Genomic DNA, 15,774 nt, shown 5'->3' with positions numbered 1-15,774 from the left:
GATTGATACACTAATGGCGGGGGTATATATCATCGAAAAAGCAAACGGGGGATGGATACAACTATTTCGAGATAGTACAAAGTATACATGATCCTTTTTTGGTTTTTCTTTTGAAAATGACAAGTTTTATTTCAAAAATATATAATATTCACCAAAATTTGGACAGATGTGAAGAAATCACCGTATTTTTTCTTTTACCTTCGCGCTAAAGCTCCAACTACGGATTCAATAAATTCAAGTAGCTTTAACTCAAACTTTAATTTTTTATTTAAAAATTCACTTAAAATATATAAATAATCTATGAAAACTCAATAAACTATATTTTATATTATTCAAAATTAATAAACTCAAATTCTAACTCCGCTTATAACTTCTTTAATCAGGCCAAACTCTTGACAGTATTCATTTATATTTTATGGGAAAGCTCTTTTTGTCTATTAGAGACAAACAAGATGAACTACCTAAAAAGGATAAGACAAAAAGGAACAAAAACTCCTACTGATATACCTGAATGGTGATCATATCCAATTTTGCAGTCAGAGTTACCACAAAAACTCACAAACCAAATTTCAACATCACGTAGACAAAAACAAAACAGAAGTAGAAACTTGAAAGTGACATATATCAAGAGAGAGAAAATCAATTAAGCATCCGTTGACAAAAAAAAAAAGAAGAAGAAATTATACTATAGCATTAAATTCCTTGTATATTAGGTTGTATTGAGTTGTTTTTCCAGACTTTCCTTAACAATCAAATGAATTAATTCTATTAAATAAAAACCACCTCGCTTGCACTTTCACCTACCGTTATTACCTCAATAAACGTCATCGTTTTCAAACATATCAAGAACCTGCAACTCCATTTACAGTACCAAATTTTCAGTTTTTCTTGTTCTTTTTGGGAAAAATTCTTTCTAGATCTTGTGCAATTTATTGAATTTTTTTTCTTTTTCTGGTCATTTAAGTTTAAAAAAAAAAAAAGAGAACTGGGTTTTGTTCAAGATTGAATTTTTTGCTTTTTCTGGTCATTGTCAGGCCAAAAAAAAAAAAAAAAAAACTGGGGTTAGTTCAAGATTGATTTTTTTTTGCTTTTTGTTAAGCGAAAAAAAACTGGGGTTTGTTCAAGATTGAATTTTGGCTTTTCTGGTCAGTGTTAGGCATAAAAAAAAAACGTGGGTTTTGCCCAAGATTGATTTTTTTTGCTTTTTGTTAAGCAAAAAAATCTAGGTTTTGTTCAAGATTGAATTTTTTGCTTTTTTTGGTCATTGTTAAGCCAAAAAAAAAAAAAAAAATCTGGGTGTTGTTCAAGATTGAGTTTTTTCGCTTTTATTGGTCATTGTTAGGCGAAAAAAAATTCTGGGGTTTGTTCAAGATTGAATTTTGAGAAATGGGTAACAAATTTATTTGCATGACAAAGAAGGATATAAGAGAAAGTGGGAAAAATGGGATAGGTTCAAGGAGTAAGAGGATGGAGAGATCAAAGAGGAGGTCATTATTGGAAGAAGAGTTACTTCATAGACAAGCTTTGTCTATGGCAATTCAACAACATCAATTGTCTCAAAGATTTGAGGGTTCAATGTCTAGACGTATTGGATCCACTAGTTCTCGTCGTCGCAATGATTTGCCTGACCAGTTAGCCAATTCAAAACAGGTAGTCACTAGGCTATGCTTTATATGTAAGTCTATTGTAGAATCCCTAATTTTTGTCTGAATAATAACAACTAACATACGCAGTGCAATCCTATAAGCGGTGTTTTGGAGATCGTAGGATGTACGCAGTCTTACCCCTACATTTGTGGGGTAGAGATGAAAGTAAAGGAAAAGAATTTTTTTTGAAGAGGAATGAAACAATTTCAAATGTAACTAATGAAAATAGAAGAGTCTTGGAAGTGAACCCTTAATTTGTCTTTGTGATACTGCAATGAAATGGACTAAAATGGGAGCTCAGTGAATATGAAGGGTTTATATAGTGACCCCAACTGGTTTGAGATTGAGGTATTGTTGTTGTTTCAAGACTTGTTTTCTTATTTATTCAGTTCTTTAGAGTCACTTTTTCTTTATTTTATTATGATATGCTTTTTGATGTGGAAAGTTTCTTCCCTTTTGTGTTTCTTTTGGTTTATTTTTTCTATAATGAATTGATGGTGCAGAACGCAGAAAAGTAGCATCTTTCTTTTAATTATTTTGGTGGTGGATATGATAACTCTCTTTAAGCTTCGTGATATTGCTGAAGTGCTCATGAAAAGGAAATAAGTCAAAAAAGGCACCTTTTGTTGCAAAAAGTGAAAAGTTTTGAACCCATCCCCCTTTTGGCCTTTTCTTCCGAATTAGTTCATTCAGCTAAGATTCATTATTAGACTGTTGATTATAAACTTATTGCAATTATTTGCCTTTTCGGGTTTGGGTGGAATATGTTTTGCAAATTTCACGTGGATGGACGGAAAGGAACAACAAAAAGATCCACCCTTTCCTTTGTGATTTACTTCTTGTTTTTGGTTATTTCTGAATATTATTTTACCAAAGTGATTTTTGAATCACTTCTTTAGATCCTAATTCCCCTTTGTTTGGCGATATCTTGTGCCACAATCATGTTTGTGGGAAGTAAACTTTTTAACTTCTCACTAGCTTTAAGTACTCATGCTATAGATGTAAATATAGCAATGATAGGAAGTCTTTTTAAATTCGTAGCTCAGGTTTAATAACAGAGCAATTGAAAAAGTTCAGATCCATCTGAGTGTTTATTGCTTAATCAGTGGGAACATTTTGAAAAGAAGGATGTAGAAAATATAAGGTTGCTGGTAATACGCCAGTTAATGAAGAAAATGAATCCCCCGAAATCCAATAATCATCAATATCTTTTTGGCGACCTATAGAAATTTTTTATATAGCACTGCAATTAACGTACAAAATTTATGCTGTAAAGCCACCAGAGTTTTTGGAGAACATCAAAACAAAGAAATTTGTTCTGGTACATGGAGAAGGATTTGGAGCTTGGTGTTGGTACAAAACTATTGCTCTATTGGAGGAAACAGGATTGGTCCCCACAGCCTTAGATCTCACTGGATCTGGCATTCATCTGACAGATACAAATAATGTTACTACTCTAGTCGACTACTCAAAACCATTAATTGATTATCTGGAGAAGTTGCCAGAGGATGAAAAGGTAAGATAGATTTGGTATAAATTTCAAGTCCTTTTTCTACTATGAATTTTAACATAGACGATTTCACTTATATTCTGAAAGCATTATGCATATATCTCTTTAGGTAATTTTAGTCGGTCACAGTGCTGGAGGTGCGTGTGTTTCCTATGCCTTAGAGCATTTCCCAACTAAAATTGCAAAAGCAGTATTTCTTAGTGCCACGATGATATCTGATGGCCAGAGGCCTTTTGATGTGTTTGCTGAAGAGGTACACATCCCTTATTATATGTACAATTGAATAATAATTACCAATAATGATTACCAACCTTTTATTCTCATCTCGATTGGGAAACCTGTTGAATTATTTATTAGTAGTACTTTTTAAACTGCACGTTTTAAAACTAACATTATTATGGTCATGCCTTCAGAAAGCACTGTTTTGGTTGTGATGTCATCTTGTAAGATATTCTTGTTTTGTCACATGGAGTGCTTGAAGTTATGAAATTTTCAAGGAACACACTAATATGTGAGGCACATGAACCAGAAAGGAGAGGTCAAAAAGTATCATCTGAAACTTCTATAGTTCTTACACTTGATAAAATAGCACCAAACTGCATAGCAAGTAATCAAATGCAAATTCTTGATATTTTTGGTCAGGTAGGTACATGCATTGATAGTGTGTTTTCTCTTCCCTAGAACTTGCCTTGTATTTTCGCTGAAAGCTATTTGCTCTTTCCCTCAATTATGTCCTTATCCGTGTGAGATAAACTGAGTAAACCTTGTAATAAAATCTATTGTGGAGTAAATAGGAACTTTGCTAGTTTAGAATATCTAACCCCAATTGTATTTACATTAATAAACAAAAGTAGGGGCTTGTACATAGAATGGAGCTCAAAAGGTAAGAAAGTACCATAAGAGGTGATGTCTGATAGTGATTGCTATCTCATTTTAGTTCACATTCCAAATCAGCATCCTACTGACTGTCTGGTTAATATGCTTATATATAATGATTGTGACAACCTCACTGCAGACTGCTGTTCGAATTAGACTAATATAAGTTCAATTAACCATGCCATAATGTTCTTCATGCACGATTCATGTTTAGAGACGTTGCAGATGTATATTCTTGCAAAATTACTGGTGGATTAGGTGTCATTCATTATAACCTAGAAATTTGTTTGGTCCTAAAAATAAATCTGCTGCTGAAATTTTCTTCTAGTGTCGATAATTGTTTTACATCTCTTCTCTCCACTTTGACATTTTTATGGGTGATATTTTTGCAGCTTGGGTCCGCAGAGCTTTTTACCCCGGAATCTAAGTTCTTAATTTATGGGAATGGTAAAGACAAGCCTGCTACTTGCATCATGTTCGAGAAGGAGCAAATGCAGGGGCTATATTTCAATCAGTCTCCTACGAAGGTACTTCCTTTATACAAGTTGCAAGGGTTCATCCATTACTATGCTAATTGCTAAACTTAAACCATCCCTAGTGTGTGGGAATGCGCTTCGTAGTACATTATTCATGCTGTTTCAATTAAAACTGCTTTAGAAATGACTACAGGAAAACGCAGAGACCTCAATATGCAGTTTTGCTCGGTTAAAAAAAAAAAAAAAGAGAGAGAGAGAGATGAACGGTAAGACCTCCATGTACTCCAGATTAAGCTAACGATAGTGTAGAGAAGACAGAGTATGGAAGGAAGACGGAGTACGAAAGCTAACGATAGGGCTTACTTTTCTTAGTTTTACTAGGAAGAATATGCTTATATTACGAGTTCGATCAGCGCCCTGTGGTACCGTAGAGAAGTTGACCACAGCGGATCAGAATAGTTCCTGTTTCCGTCAGAGTTTGGTGTAAATTATGATTCCAACATCTAATTAAGCCCATTTTAGAAGTTAAATTATTGTCAAAGAAGCACCCAAGGTTGTGGCCTACTGGTCAATGAAGTGGAGTAAACCATGATGTGTTAGGTTCAAATCCTAGTAGAGGCAAAACACAATAGGTGATTTCTTTCAATCTACTTGAGCATTAGTGGGCAGAGTTGCTAGGTACCTGTGCTGATGGGAGGGGAGGTAGCAAGTACCCGGTGGAATAGTCAAGATGCGGAAAAGCTGGTCTAGATACCATCATCATGAAAACGTATTGCCAAGGAATCCTTGTGTGTATTTTAATGTCTATCTAGATGTTTTCAGATCATTTCTGAAAAGTTAAGAGAAAAATGTAAATCGATGGTTTCGCAAAAATACATCTCTAACACACTATATATAATGATTGCAGGATGTTGCTTTAGCAATGGTTTCTATGAGACCTATTCCTCTTGGTCCGATGATGGACAAGCTATCACTCACACCTGAAAAGTATGGAACTAGTCGTAGATTTTATATCCAGACTTTGGATGACCATGCTCTTTCACCGGATGTCCAAGAAAAGCTAGTGAGAGTAAACCCTCCTGAAGGAGTTTTCAAGATCAAAGGCAGTGACCATGCTCCATTCTTCTCGAAGCCACAGTCGCTGCATAAGATTTTGGTCGAAATTGCTCAGATTCCATAATATTATAAAGAATGGCTTCATTGATTATGTTCTTATGGAGGCTATAGAATCCATGAGGTTGTTGGTTGTACAAAAGAGGAGAATGACTCAGCTTGTTTTATACTATCTATTTTCATATTTTATTTCACTTCTTACATGGAAGGCATTGGTTCATAGTTGAAATATTCTTCTTTGTAGTTACAGCTAAGATAGCAGTTAGACTTGAAATATACCTCATGTAGTTCCACTTGTGGTAGCACTTTGTTCTCCCTATTGTTTATTTCTGAAGAAACAGTGAGGCCCCGGATACTTGATATTTTGTGTTCATAAATAACTGATCTTCTACATCTTGTGATGTGCTATCCTTTGAGGGTTCTCCATTTGGGCCAATTGCAATTTTTTGTTCACAGCTAATTTTGTGGAAAGCAAGCAACATTAAACATTATAAAACTATTAGTCTTATCCAGTTTTGAACCGAGTGTGTAGTTATGTCTAGTTTACAAGTCGTGCTTATAGTACTGATTTTAGCTTAGATTAGGATAATTTGTTTTAAGGTTTTCTTTGTTGTTACTACAACAACAATAATTATGCTTCGATCCCAAGTTAGTAGAGATTAGTGATATGAAATATCATCTATTCTAACCTTTCTAAACTCATTTTATCATTATCATTACTCCCGTCTGGTATCTTTTGAATCTCGAGAGCCATACAAGTTTTTCTTTAACTAAGATTTTTTCATATGCCTTATAAATATCTTAAATAATCAATCATTGTGACTTATAGTATTTTTATATATAACTTTTAAATATTTAAAACATTATGTCAGAATTTAAGGTCAAACTTGAAAAAAAAATTGACTCTCTAAATTTAAAAGGCACGTCAAATTGGCAGAGGGAGTATTGATTGTTGCTCCATTATTTTGAGAATTTGTCTCATCCCATGATTAGTCAACAAGAAGCACAATTAATTAAGAGAATTGTTTTATTTAAGGCCAGACTAAATGTATGGTGCCTTTACCACCTTCTTCCTGTACTCTTCACACTCATATCTCAAAATCTGCACTTGCCACCTACTTACATGGCTTCTATTTCTAAAAGTACAGCAAGTCCCCAGTTTTTTGTCTCTGGTCCACTTCAAATCCCCAGAATAACAAAGGTATGCTTTTATAATGTCCTGATCAAATTACCTTTTTGGTCTCCTTTGGTTTCTCCATCTCCCAACAAAATCCAAAACATGACGTTTTCTTGATTCTTGATGGGGAAAACAAAATGACTAACAAATTTTCTCACTGTGATAATGATATTGTTGATTTTTTCTCTTTCTTTTTTTGTTGGGTTTTTGTCAAAGAAGTTCAAGATTGGAATATGTCAGCTGAAAGTGACCACAGAGAAGAGTGCTAACATCTTCGATGCTCGTAATATGATTGAAGCTGCTGCAGAACAAGGTGCAAGTCTTATACTTTTGCCTGTGAGTAGCCTTTTCCCCTTCACTAAACCCTCTTTAATTTTAGCTTTAAATATCACTACTTAACCTTTTTTCTTTTTTGTTTTACACAATTCTTTTTGTTTTTTTTTTTTTTTTTTTGATAAATATTATGCTGATTTATATACTAACAATGTAAAGAACTAGATGCTGTAATTTGACCAATTTTAACAAATCAGACACTCTTTCATAAGTTATCAACTCACACTTAGTTAGACACTTGCACTGCAGTTAGTTTTAAGAGATTTGGTTGTGCAAATGCTCTTTACACTATTAGTGTATAAAACTTAAACCTAAAAGAAATAGTTATACTTTTCATTTTAGATGATCGATGCGACGATGCCTAATACCTTTTTTACTCATATTTATTCACTGTGGAAGTCGAGCATAGTGATTTGACCTAAACATGCTGACTAGCACATTGTTATTATTTCCAGTGGCGTTTTACACTGTTGGAAGTTCTTTGTATTCATTTCTGGTATAGTTTTAAGAATAAAACTTTATGAGCTCGGATAAGTTAGGAAAGAGGATTAAATCATGCTCCGTAAGTAAGAACGAAAAATTATATCAGCCTAAAGAAGTTTCTATCTGAAGATTTAAAAAAGATGGTCAAGGATGTAACTGTGCATATCTTAATAACAATGTTGGAAGTGATGATTCAATGTATTTCCATCATTTGTTGTAGGAAATGTGGAATTGCCCTTATTCAACTGACTTATTTGCAAAGTTTGCTGAGGACTTCAATGATATAGAAAGCTCCCCGTCATTGGTTATGTTATCTGAAGTTGCTGCTTCCTTAGGAGTCACCATTATAGGTGGATCGATTCCGGAAAAGGATGCTGGTCAGCTGTACAATACTTGCTCTGTGTTTGGACCTAATGGAGAATTAAAGGCTAAGCACAGAAAAGTAAGCCCTTTCTTATAGGGAAGATAGAAAAGTCTACAATGAAGGCCACATCTTTTTCTTTTCTGATTAGTGTTATATTTTCATTATAAGTTGAAAGCATCAAGCTAGTTGTCCAAAATATTAACAAAAGTAAAATAATATATATAATGATAAACTTTGGTTGCACAAAAAAGAAGTTAAACAGGTGATTGGACGGAGAGAATGGCAAGACGAACTAGAAATGTAATTGTGCAATGCCTTTCTGCAGATACATTTGTTTGACATGGGTAAGCCACTGCCAGGAGAAGTTCAATTTAAGGAATCAAATATCATTTCAGCAGGAGAGAAGCCTACCATTGTTGATACAGGTAGGCAACTGTTTCCTGCTTAAAGCAATTACCCCTAAATGTGGTAAATTGGTAATAACTAGTAGAGTACAGATCCAGGATTTGAAATTTATGGGTCCCTATAGCGAGTTCAAGTTAATCCTTCAATAACAACTGGGTTCACAGTCAAATATTTATAGATATTTAGCGTATTTCTATATATATATATATATATATATATATATATATATATGCAATGTTTGGGTAAAAGCTATTGAATTCACGTGAACCCATAACTGACCCTCTAAATCTGCCCCTGGTAGTATGTTTCATAGGTCAGTCAGGATATTATGTAATTCTTCTGTGCATAGGCATGTCAAATATATTGACATTATTGGCATTAGGCATCTCAAATATATTAGCAGAAAATGTCCAAATGTTTTGCTGCATCTGGTTCGTCATATGTATGCTCACATCTTTCTACCTGCCCAATTCTGATTTAGGTCTCATTTTGTCGGCAAAACTTTTCTAGCTAGTAGTTGGTCTCACTTATGTTTCTTTTCTTAATTTCCCTATCAGGCTTCGTTCTTGAAACTGTACTTTTACACATCTTGTTACTGACAATTCAAAGTGTGCAGATTTTGGACGCATTGGAATAGGAATTTGTCACGATATACGATTTCCTGAACTGGCAATGTCATATAGTGCTAGAGGTACGATAATTTACATGTTTAAGTAGTTACTCATTCTGTTTGGCTAATTGTTCTTCTTCATTTCACCATGATGTCTACAAGAGAGCTTCTTCATATGAGAATCAGGTGCTCGTCTAATATGTTACCCTGGAGCATTCAACATGAGTACTGGGGCAGCTCTGTGGGAGCTGGAGCAAAGAACAAGGCAAGATGATTCTGTCTCCTCTAAGTTGTGAATAGATTTGACCAATAGAGGTTCTATGAAGATTTTCATAATATTTCATTAAAGAGCGACCAATTTAGTTGCAACACACTTATGGAAATCATACACAAAACTCCCGGAATAGGTCCCCTCCCGCCCTCAATTAACCAGTACTTAACCCCTATTGAAATTTTTTCCCTCGAAATGATTTCTCCTTATTCTTTATCCTCTTCGACCAACGAGGTCACCTTAATATCAGAGATCTTGTAGCCTATGTTTTTAGTAGTAACTTAAGTATTTTACTCCATACGACGAACTTTCTGTTGGCATAAACAATGTCTCTTCACTTTGGATATATCCCTCTGATTCTCTCTTCTTGCCTGTGGTGTAACAATGTTCTGTGCTATGTTATTATAAGTGATGCTTCCTCATTGCTCATTCAACTTTGATTTTGCAGGGCAGTAGATAACCAGGTAATGCATGTTACTTTATCATGATAGTCCTCTTTGTCTTGTACTCAAAACTGAAAGACATGCATTACGTTTTCGTAGCTTTATGTGGCATCCTGCTCCCCATCTCGAGATTCAGCCAGTAGCTACATGATATGGGGTCACTCCACTGTGGTTGGACCGGTATGTTAAGAAACTGTAATGTAAATCTGCAAATAGTTACTTTGGATTGCAGTTGTTGAATAGAGCAATCAAAGAGATCTTTGTTTGCCTGGTGAGCAGATGGGTGAAATAATTGCAACCACTGGGCATGAGGAAGCAGTTCTAATTGCTGAAATTGATTATGCTGCAATTCAACAGACAAGGTGATGCATCATTTCTTGTAAAAATTGGCTTAGTATAAGATCTTTATGTGTTTTTCACTTTGTTCAAAGCTTGTGCAGGGAAAGCCTCCCTTTAGAGAGCCAGAGGCGCAATGACATTTATCAATTCGTAGATTTGCTTGGAGAAAGTCCTACGAGGTTTTAAGAGTAGGGTATTTTGATCAGATTGCATCTCATGGCTAAATGAAATTCTGAAATGGGATTTTGCAGGAGTTCTTTATCACAAAGAAAATGCTTTGCTAATTTTGTTGGCAACCAGTGCTTGTATCTTCTTTTTTATGTTTATTCCAAAAAGCATTTGTTAACAGCTTTGATAATATTTGGCATCAAGATTATTTTGCAAAAGATTACAAGGGTTTGGAAAAGGCGATTTTTATGTGTATGCACACTAATAGTCTATAGCTCAATAAAGTATAGTGGCTTGTCATATTGATGGAATACAAATATTGCTTCTAAAAATTCTAGTCATTGCATGAAGTGAAAAATCCTAGTGATTCAAAGATCCTGCTATTCTTCATGAAGTGGCATATGTACAAAGTGATAATCCGGGAAACCAAGTCTTTACTACACAGAGTGGCAACCTTCGCCGACCTAAAGGGCAACTCAATGCATTAAGTTCAGCCTATGTGAGGATTTAGGGAAGGGTTGGTCCACATGTGGGGTCTATTGTATAAAACCTTAACTAGAAATTTTGGAAGAGATTGTTTTAACGGCTTGAACCCACAATCAATGAAATTGTTGTTCCTAACATCGTAAAATCTAATGCATACTCAGGGATCATTCAAGAAAGATAAGTGGCGGACACATCCATCTTTGGTTCCAACTATGGCTGTCTAATTCTTCTATTGTTGTCTTGGCTGATCTAGTCCATAGGTGGCTGTTATTATCACGGTCACTGCATACTTCACTATTAATTCTGTGCCTATTGGTTGTCCAAACCTAATCCAATTTTGTCATATATCAATTAGTTGGTTAACCGGACTCTAAAAACAAAGAGAGAAAAAAAGGAACCAGCAGCTTATCCAGCATTTATCTGGAAGGGACCGCATTGGAAACTGAACTTTTTGGCTTTAAAGGCTGGGTCAAAAAAATCTGTGAGATATCATATTCTTCTCTTACGAAAGGAATGATCATGAAATTTAGAGTCAGAAAACTCATGCGAAAGCACATGAAATGATTTTCCAATGTATTGACTTAATAATAAAAGCTACGAACTTTCTTGACAAACTGGAACTATGAAGGATTTACTAGTACATGAAGTTGCAACTTATAAGAATTTTTGAAGCTGAAACTAAATTTGTAAATCTTGAAAGTCCATGCCTCAACAAGTTGCAAATTTCTTGTAATATATATTGATATTAAAACTATATGATACAAAATGGAGTTGTTGATCTTCATGAAATTGGTTATACATAACAGTTTGATGGTCCAAAAACCCCAAGTCAGTAATACACTCACAAAATGATAGTATCATTCCCACCCCCAAGTTAACATAAATAAAAATAAGTACCTTGTCAATAGGAACCAAACGCCTAGACTTTAGCCATTCTTAAGAGCTTTTCATGCTAGACGTATTGTAAAGCATTTGGCATCTGGAGGCTCAGTCACTAGACATCTGAATCTGGAAAGGAGCAACACACACCAAGCCTAATAAAGACTACTGCCTTTATGACAGGAGCTCCAGTGCTTCTTTTCAATTCAGGAGAAGTTTATGAACAAATAGAACTCTAAAGTTTGAAGAGCTCTGGAAGATGAGCATTTGTAAGCTTAGTCCTCTTGCTAATCTCATGCTTCTTCTTCTTGGTTTTGTTCTTGGGAGCAATGCCATGAACTTGTGCCATTGCCCTTCTCTTTGCAGTGTTTGTAGCAGGTTTCATCCCGTTCTTCTGGAGATCCTTTTCAATATCAAGCATGTCACGTGGTAATTCAATACCTCTGAAAAGCTGTTTCAAATCATCATCAACCTTAATAGGTACTCGTGGATCATTTGGGAAGGCAATGTCTTCCTGCGAGTCAAAATTTGATAGCAGCCAAATTTGACCAGCACCTTTGAGAGCCTATAGGAAATACCCTGTATCAGTACATTGAAAGCAAATACTCAAAAGTAGGTTAGTATGACAAATGTACCTGAAGGTCCTCCATGACAGTTGGGTATGCATCCTTGAGGTCGATGACAGCAATACCCTCAGGAAATTTTCGTATCAAGATAAGTAGTTGTTCTTTATTTTTCAAGGCATGTTTCGACTGTTGACAAATAATAAGTGAATTTATGTTACTAAAAAGGAGAGATTTAGATGGTTGCAAATGACTTAAAGACGGAGGACTACAATACCTTATAAGAGAACCGATTGCCATCATAATATACTTTGAGGTTGTTCCTCAAACTGTCAAACACAGCTTTATTGCCATTTATATCAACATAACATGATTCATTAATCTGTTCTGGTGTGAAAGCCTGCCTTGTCTGTATGTATGAAAAATAATTAATCGTCAAAGTCCGACTACTACTATTAAACAGAATGTGACACAGTTTCCCATAAGATAACAGGACAAGCCACTACATTAATCAGGGCGGAGAATCCAGCTACAATGGAGAGGTATGCAACATTCCTGGGGTATGGCCTTGCAAATTTTCGCACTTTTATGTACCAACAGAACTCCCACCCCGGAAAGGACCATAGATAATTTTTTGTTTTGTGTTGGGTGCAAAATGTAACTGAATCAATTCTCGATTCAGCACATTATTAGTGCTGTATTAAGTATAATCTTTACATTTCAAATCTTTTTTCTGCGCATGCTTGGTGTCTTCATTTGGCAGTAATTCTACGTAGTTGCTGCCCAGTAGCATCAGGGAAAGAAGAAAGAAAAAATAGTGTATGTGAATCTAATCTACCAACTTGAAGCTAAAAGAAGGAACACTGCAGGATACGACGAGTTATGCGGTTGTGCTGTACTACCAGCTAAGAAATATGCCACCCTGAAGTCTATTCACATGATATTTAGTTAACTACATCAGACCTGCTAAAAGAAGAGATTAATTTTCATCACTAAATCCATGAAGTTGAAAGGTCTTTCAGCGACTCATTTGACGCCTGTACATTTATGGTTATTCCGAAGACATGCAAAAGACTTCACTTGAAGAAGAAGGGAACAGACCTCTAGCTTCAGTATGTCTTGCAACTAATAATCAATGGTTGACACTCTAGAAACTAGAAGTAGCTTGTAATAGGATACTACTCCAATATGACATGAAATAAACACACAACAGTACATCAAACCACATGACACGTTCCACAAAAATAATTCCTCAGAACAAGCAAAAGCCCTCCATTAAAACTGCATTGTTTTTTTGTTTTTGTTTTTTAATAGAACTTCTGTTCGTTTCTCATTTGATGTGCCCCAATAAAAGCAGCTTCAACCAAATAAATTGCTCCATCGACAACGTTGCACGAATCCTAAGTGGTAGACCTAGTCATAGATCTAAGACAATTGAACAAGGCTAATGGATCTAATCTCAACCAGCTATTAAGTTTTGACAGCCAACTAGTAAGCAAAGTTAAGTAGTCCTTAATTTTAGGTCGCTTAATCCTAATCTTCTCTGCAGGGATGAATTTAGAGATTTAACAGTTTTGACACTTGCTTCTTGGTGCTAAGTTACATTAAGTTCCTGAATCATAGCTCTTAATTTCGAAATAAAATTAACGAAAATTTTAAACACAATGAGAAGAAAGGGGAGGCAATATACCTCCAGCAGCAAGTCTATGACACGTTTTATCTGAGCCCCAACAGGAGCTTTCCTTATACTATTTATATGCTGGAGCCTTTCCGTGTCATTTGAAAATTTGACTGCAGGTGCAGGAGGTTTTGCATTTGCTGGTCTTGGAGGAGCTGCTGGCCTAGAAGTTCCTGCTCTAGCTATACTACTAAGGGTATTTTGGCACTTCTCTTGCTGCTTCTTGAACCTTTGCAGACTTTCTTGAAGTGCCATCTGGTAAGCAATAGACAATTGACATCAGGAAAATGCTAGCCAGGCAAAGATATTGAACAAACCACTGCATAACTGAGTGAATGAAGCATCCTAATAAGTACAACTTTTTCTAGAAGTTACATTTAAGCTTTTTCTAGAAGTTACATTTAAGCTTTCCCTCGTAATTTGAGGTATAGATTTATAAAAGCGCATTTCTTTTGTCAGAAAGTGGTCAACTTATAGAACTCCTTTTTCAAAGACCTTCACCTACTTTTCTTTTTGGGTCATACAAAGATGCATCAACTTCTATTACGGAACAAACATTCCAATCACACGGTGCCTTTTCAACATCATATTACGAAAAAATATAACTTAACACCCAGCATATACTTAATAAAGTTTAAGTTCAACAATGAAGTACCTTTATCCTTTTTCCCACTCAGGTATATCAAAAACACGATGAGAATTCGATTACAGTCTTCATACTTATGCCTTGTCAACATAGTAAGCAGGTACCCTAATTCGACACGAACACGAAGGGATTTCTAAGTTCTTCAAAAACACGTCTGACTGATAATCATTATCTATCATTCTTTCTCATAGAAAACTTTTTAACCCTTTTAGCTAATAAATTTTCCATTACTTATCTTAGTACTATAAGCCTTACAAAAGTTAGATAGTATCAGGGTACAATTATACCATGTACTATTCCTCATTAGGAATACTTTAATTCAAGAGATAATGGTCAAAAACACACCTGAACTATCACTTTTTCGCGAGTTTCACTTGCCAACTATCAGCTGTTCCTTTTGCCTACCTGAAGTATCACCATATATGTATTAATTAAAACACACCTCCAAGCTGATTAGGCCACCTTTTCCTACCTGAACTATCACCATATATGTATTAATTAAAACGCACCTTTTCCTACCTGAACTATCAAATAGTGAGTTTTAATACATAGATGCTGATAGTTCAGGTAGGAAAAGGGAACAATATTTGGGGCGTGAAACTAGCGGAAAAGCGATAATTCAAGTGTTTTTTTTTTCACCATAATCTCTTAATTCAAGTCGAAAAGACGTAAATAAGCAAGAATGCTATATGGGTCGTGAAATTAACTCTATCATATCAAGTAATTCAAGTCAGAAAAATCCACAGTTTGAATCAGTAATATCCTCTGACCTATTTTTCTTCTTCTATTAAAGCCCAATCACAACAAACAAATCGATCAATCAATCAAGTACATGTCAATCCCAAACTAATTCGGATCCCTAATATCAATCTTCGCTCTATAAAGGCCCAATTACAATAAGAATCACAGAAAATAAGCACAAAAATAATTTGGGCTTGACCTTAGGCCCGATAGCGAGGAATAATTGACCGGAGAAAACGTCCGGGAAGGCCGACGGCGGCGATTGAGATAGAGGAAAGATCGGAGAGGGGTTTGATCGAAAAAGGGAGTTGGAACAGAAATTCTATTGAAAGGGAGGTGGGAGTAGCAATTTATAAACATAATTAATAGCACCTTCTAAAATCAATTTATTTTAAAAATATTTTTTAAAAAAACATTTTTAATGAAAAGTAATTTATATTTGGCTAATTAATTAAAAAAACACTTTTAAATAATAATTAGTGTTTGATCAAGCTTTTAAAAAGTGTTTCTATTTGTATTTTTCTTAAAAGTATTTTTAGACAAAAGCAGTTTTTTTAGCTTCTAAAA

General features: G+C 35.0%; 3 protein-coding genes across 7 annotated transcripts; 2 read left to right on the top strand and 1 right to left on the bottom strand.

Moving 5' to 3' along the window:
* Positions 1–656: 656 nt before the first annotated feature.
* On the top strand, positions 657–6,029 carry LOC132644443 (putative methylesterase 12, chloroplastic). Of its 2 annotated transcripts, XM_060361038.1 has the most exons (5): positions 671–1,650; positions 2,923–3,162; positions 3,266–3,409; positions 4,425–4,559; positions 5,416–6,029. In XM_060361038.1, the coding sequence occupies exons 1-5, from the start codon at positions 1,387–1,389 to the stop codon at positions 5,686–5,688; spliced, it is 1,056 nt and encodes a 351-aa protein (XP_060217021.1). In that variant the 5' UTR covers positions 671–1,386; the 3' UTR covers positions 5,689–6,029. The 2 variants fall into 2 exon arrangements, with proteins under 2 accessions (XP_060217027.1, XP_060217021.1); XM_060361044.1 differs by lacking the exon at positions 3,266–3,409 and having other exon boundaries at positions 657–1,650.
* A 566-nt stretch (positions 6,030–6,595) lies between these two features.
* On the top strand, positions 6,596–10,452 carry LOC132644433 (omega-amidase, chloroplastic-like). Of its 2 annotated transcripts, none has more exons than XM_060361030.1 (10): positions 6,596–6,822; positions 7,015–7,134; positions 7,835–8,056; positions 8,304–8,403; positions 9,000–9,074; positions 9,180–9,258; positions 9,713–9,728; positions 9,807–9,887; positions 9,987–10,069; positions 10,148–10,452. In XM_060361030.1, the coding sequence occupies exons 1-10, from the start codon at positions 6,607–6,609 to the stop codon at positions 10,230–10,232; spliced, it is 1,077 nt and encodes a 358-aa protein (XP_060217013.1). In that variant the 5' UTR covers positions 6,596–6,606; the 3' UTR covers positions 10,233–10,452. The 2 variants fall into 2 exon arrangements, with proteins under 2 accessions (XP_060217013.1, XP_060217017.1); XM_060361034.1 differs by having other exon boundaries at positions 6,598–6,822; positions 7,018–7,134.
* Positions 10,453–11,414: 962 nt separating this feature from the next.
* LOC132644416 (uncharacterized) lies at positions 11,415–15,544 on the bottom strand. 3 transcript variants are annotated; one of them, XM_060361013.1, is made up of 6 exons: positions 15,407–15,544; positions 14,812–14,871; positions 13,833–14,075; positions 12,420–12,551; positions 12,215–12,331; positions 11,415–12,144 (listed from the first exon to the last, which is right to left on the bottom strand). In XM_060361013.1, exons 3-6 carry the CDS (start codon positions 14,073–14,075, stop codon positions 11,815–11,817), a joined length of 822 nt encoding a protein of 273 aa, XP_060216996.1. In that variant the 5' UTR covers positions 14,812–14,871; positions 15,407–15,544; the 3' UTR covers positions 11,415–11,814. The 3 variants fall into 3 exon arrangements, with proteins under 3 accessions (XP_060216996.1, XP_060217005.1, XP_060217002.1); XM_060361022.1 differs by lacking the exon at positions 15,407–15,544 and adding an exon at positions 15,237–15,379; XM_060361019.1 differs by lacking the exon at positions 14,812–14,871.
* Positions 15,545–15,774: the final 230 nt, after the last annotated feature.

This window comes from Lycium barbarum, chromosome 1, assembly GCF_019175385.1.
Source record: "Lycium barbarum isolate Lr01 chromosome 1, ASM1917538v2, whole genome shotgun sequence".
NCBI lineage: Eukaryota > Viridiplantae > Streptophyta > Magnoliopsida > Solanales > Solanaceae > Lycium > Lycium barbarum.
This window is presented reverse-complemented; position numbering and strand designations above follow the sequence as displayed.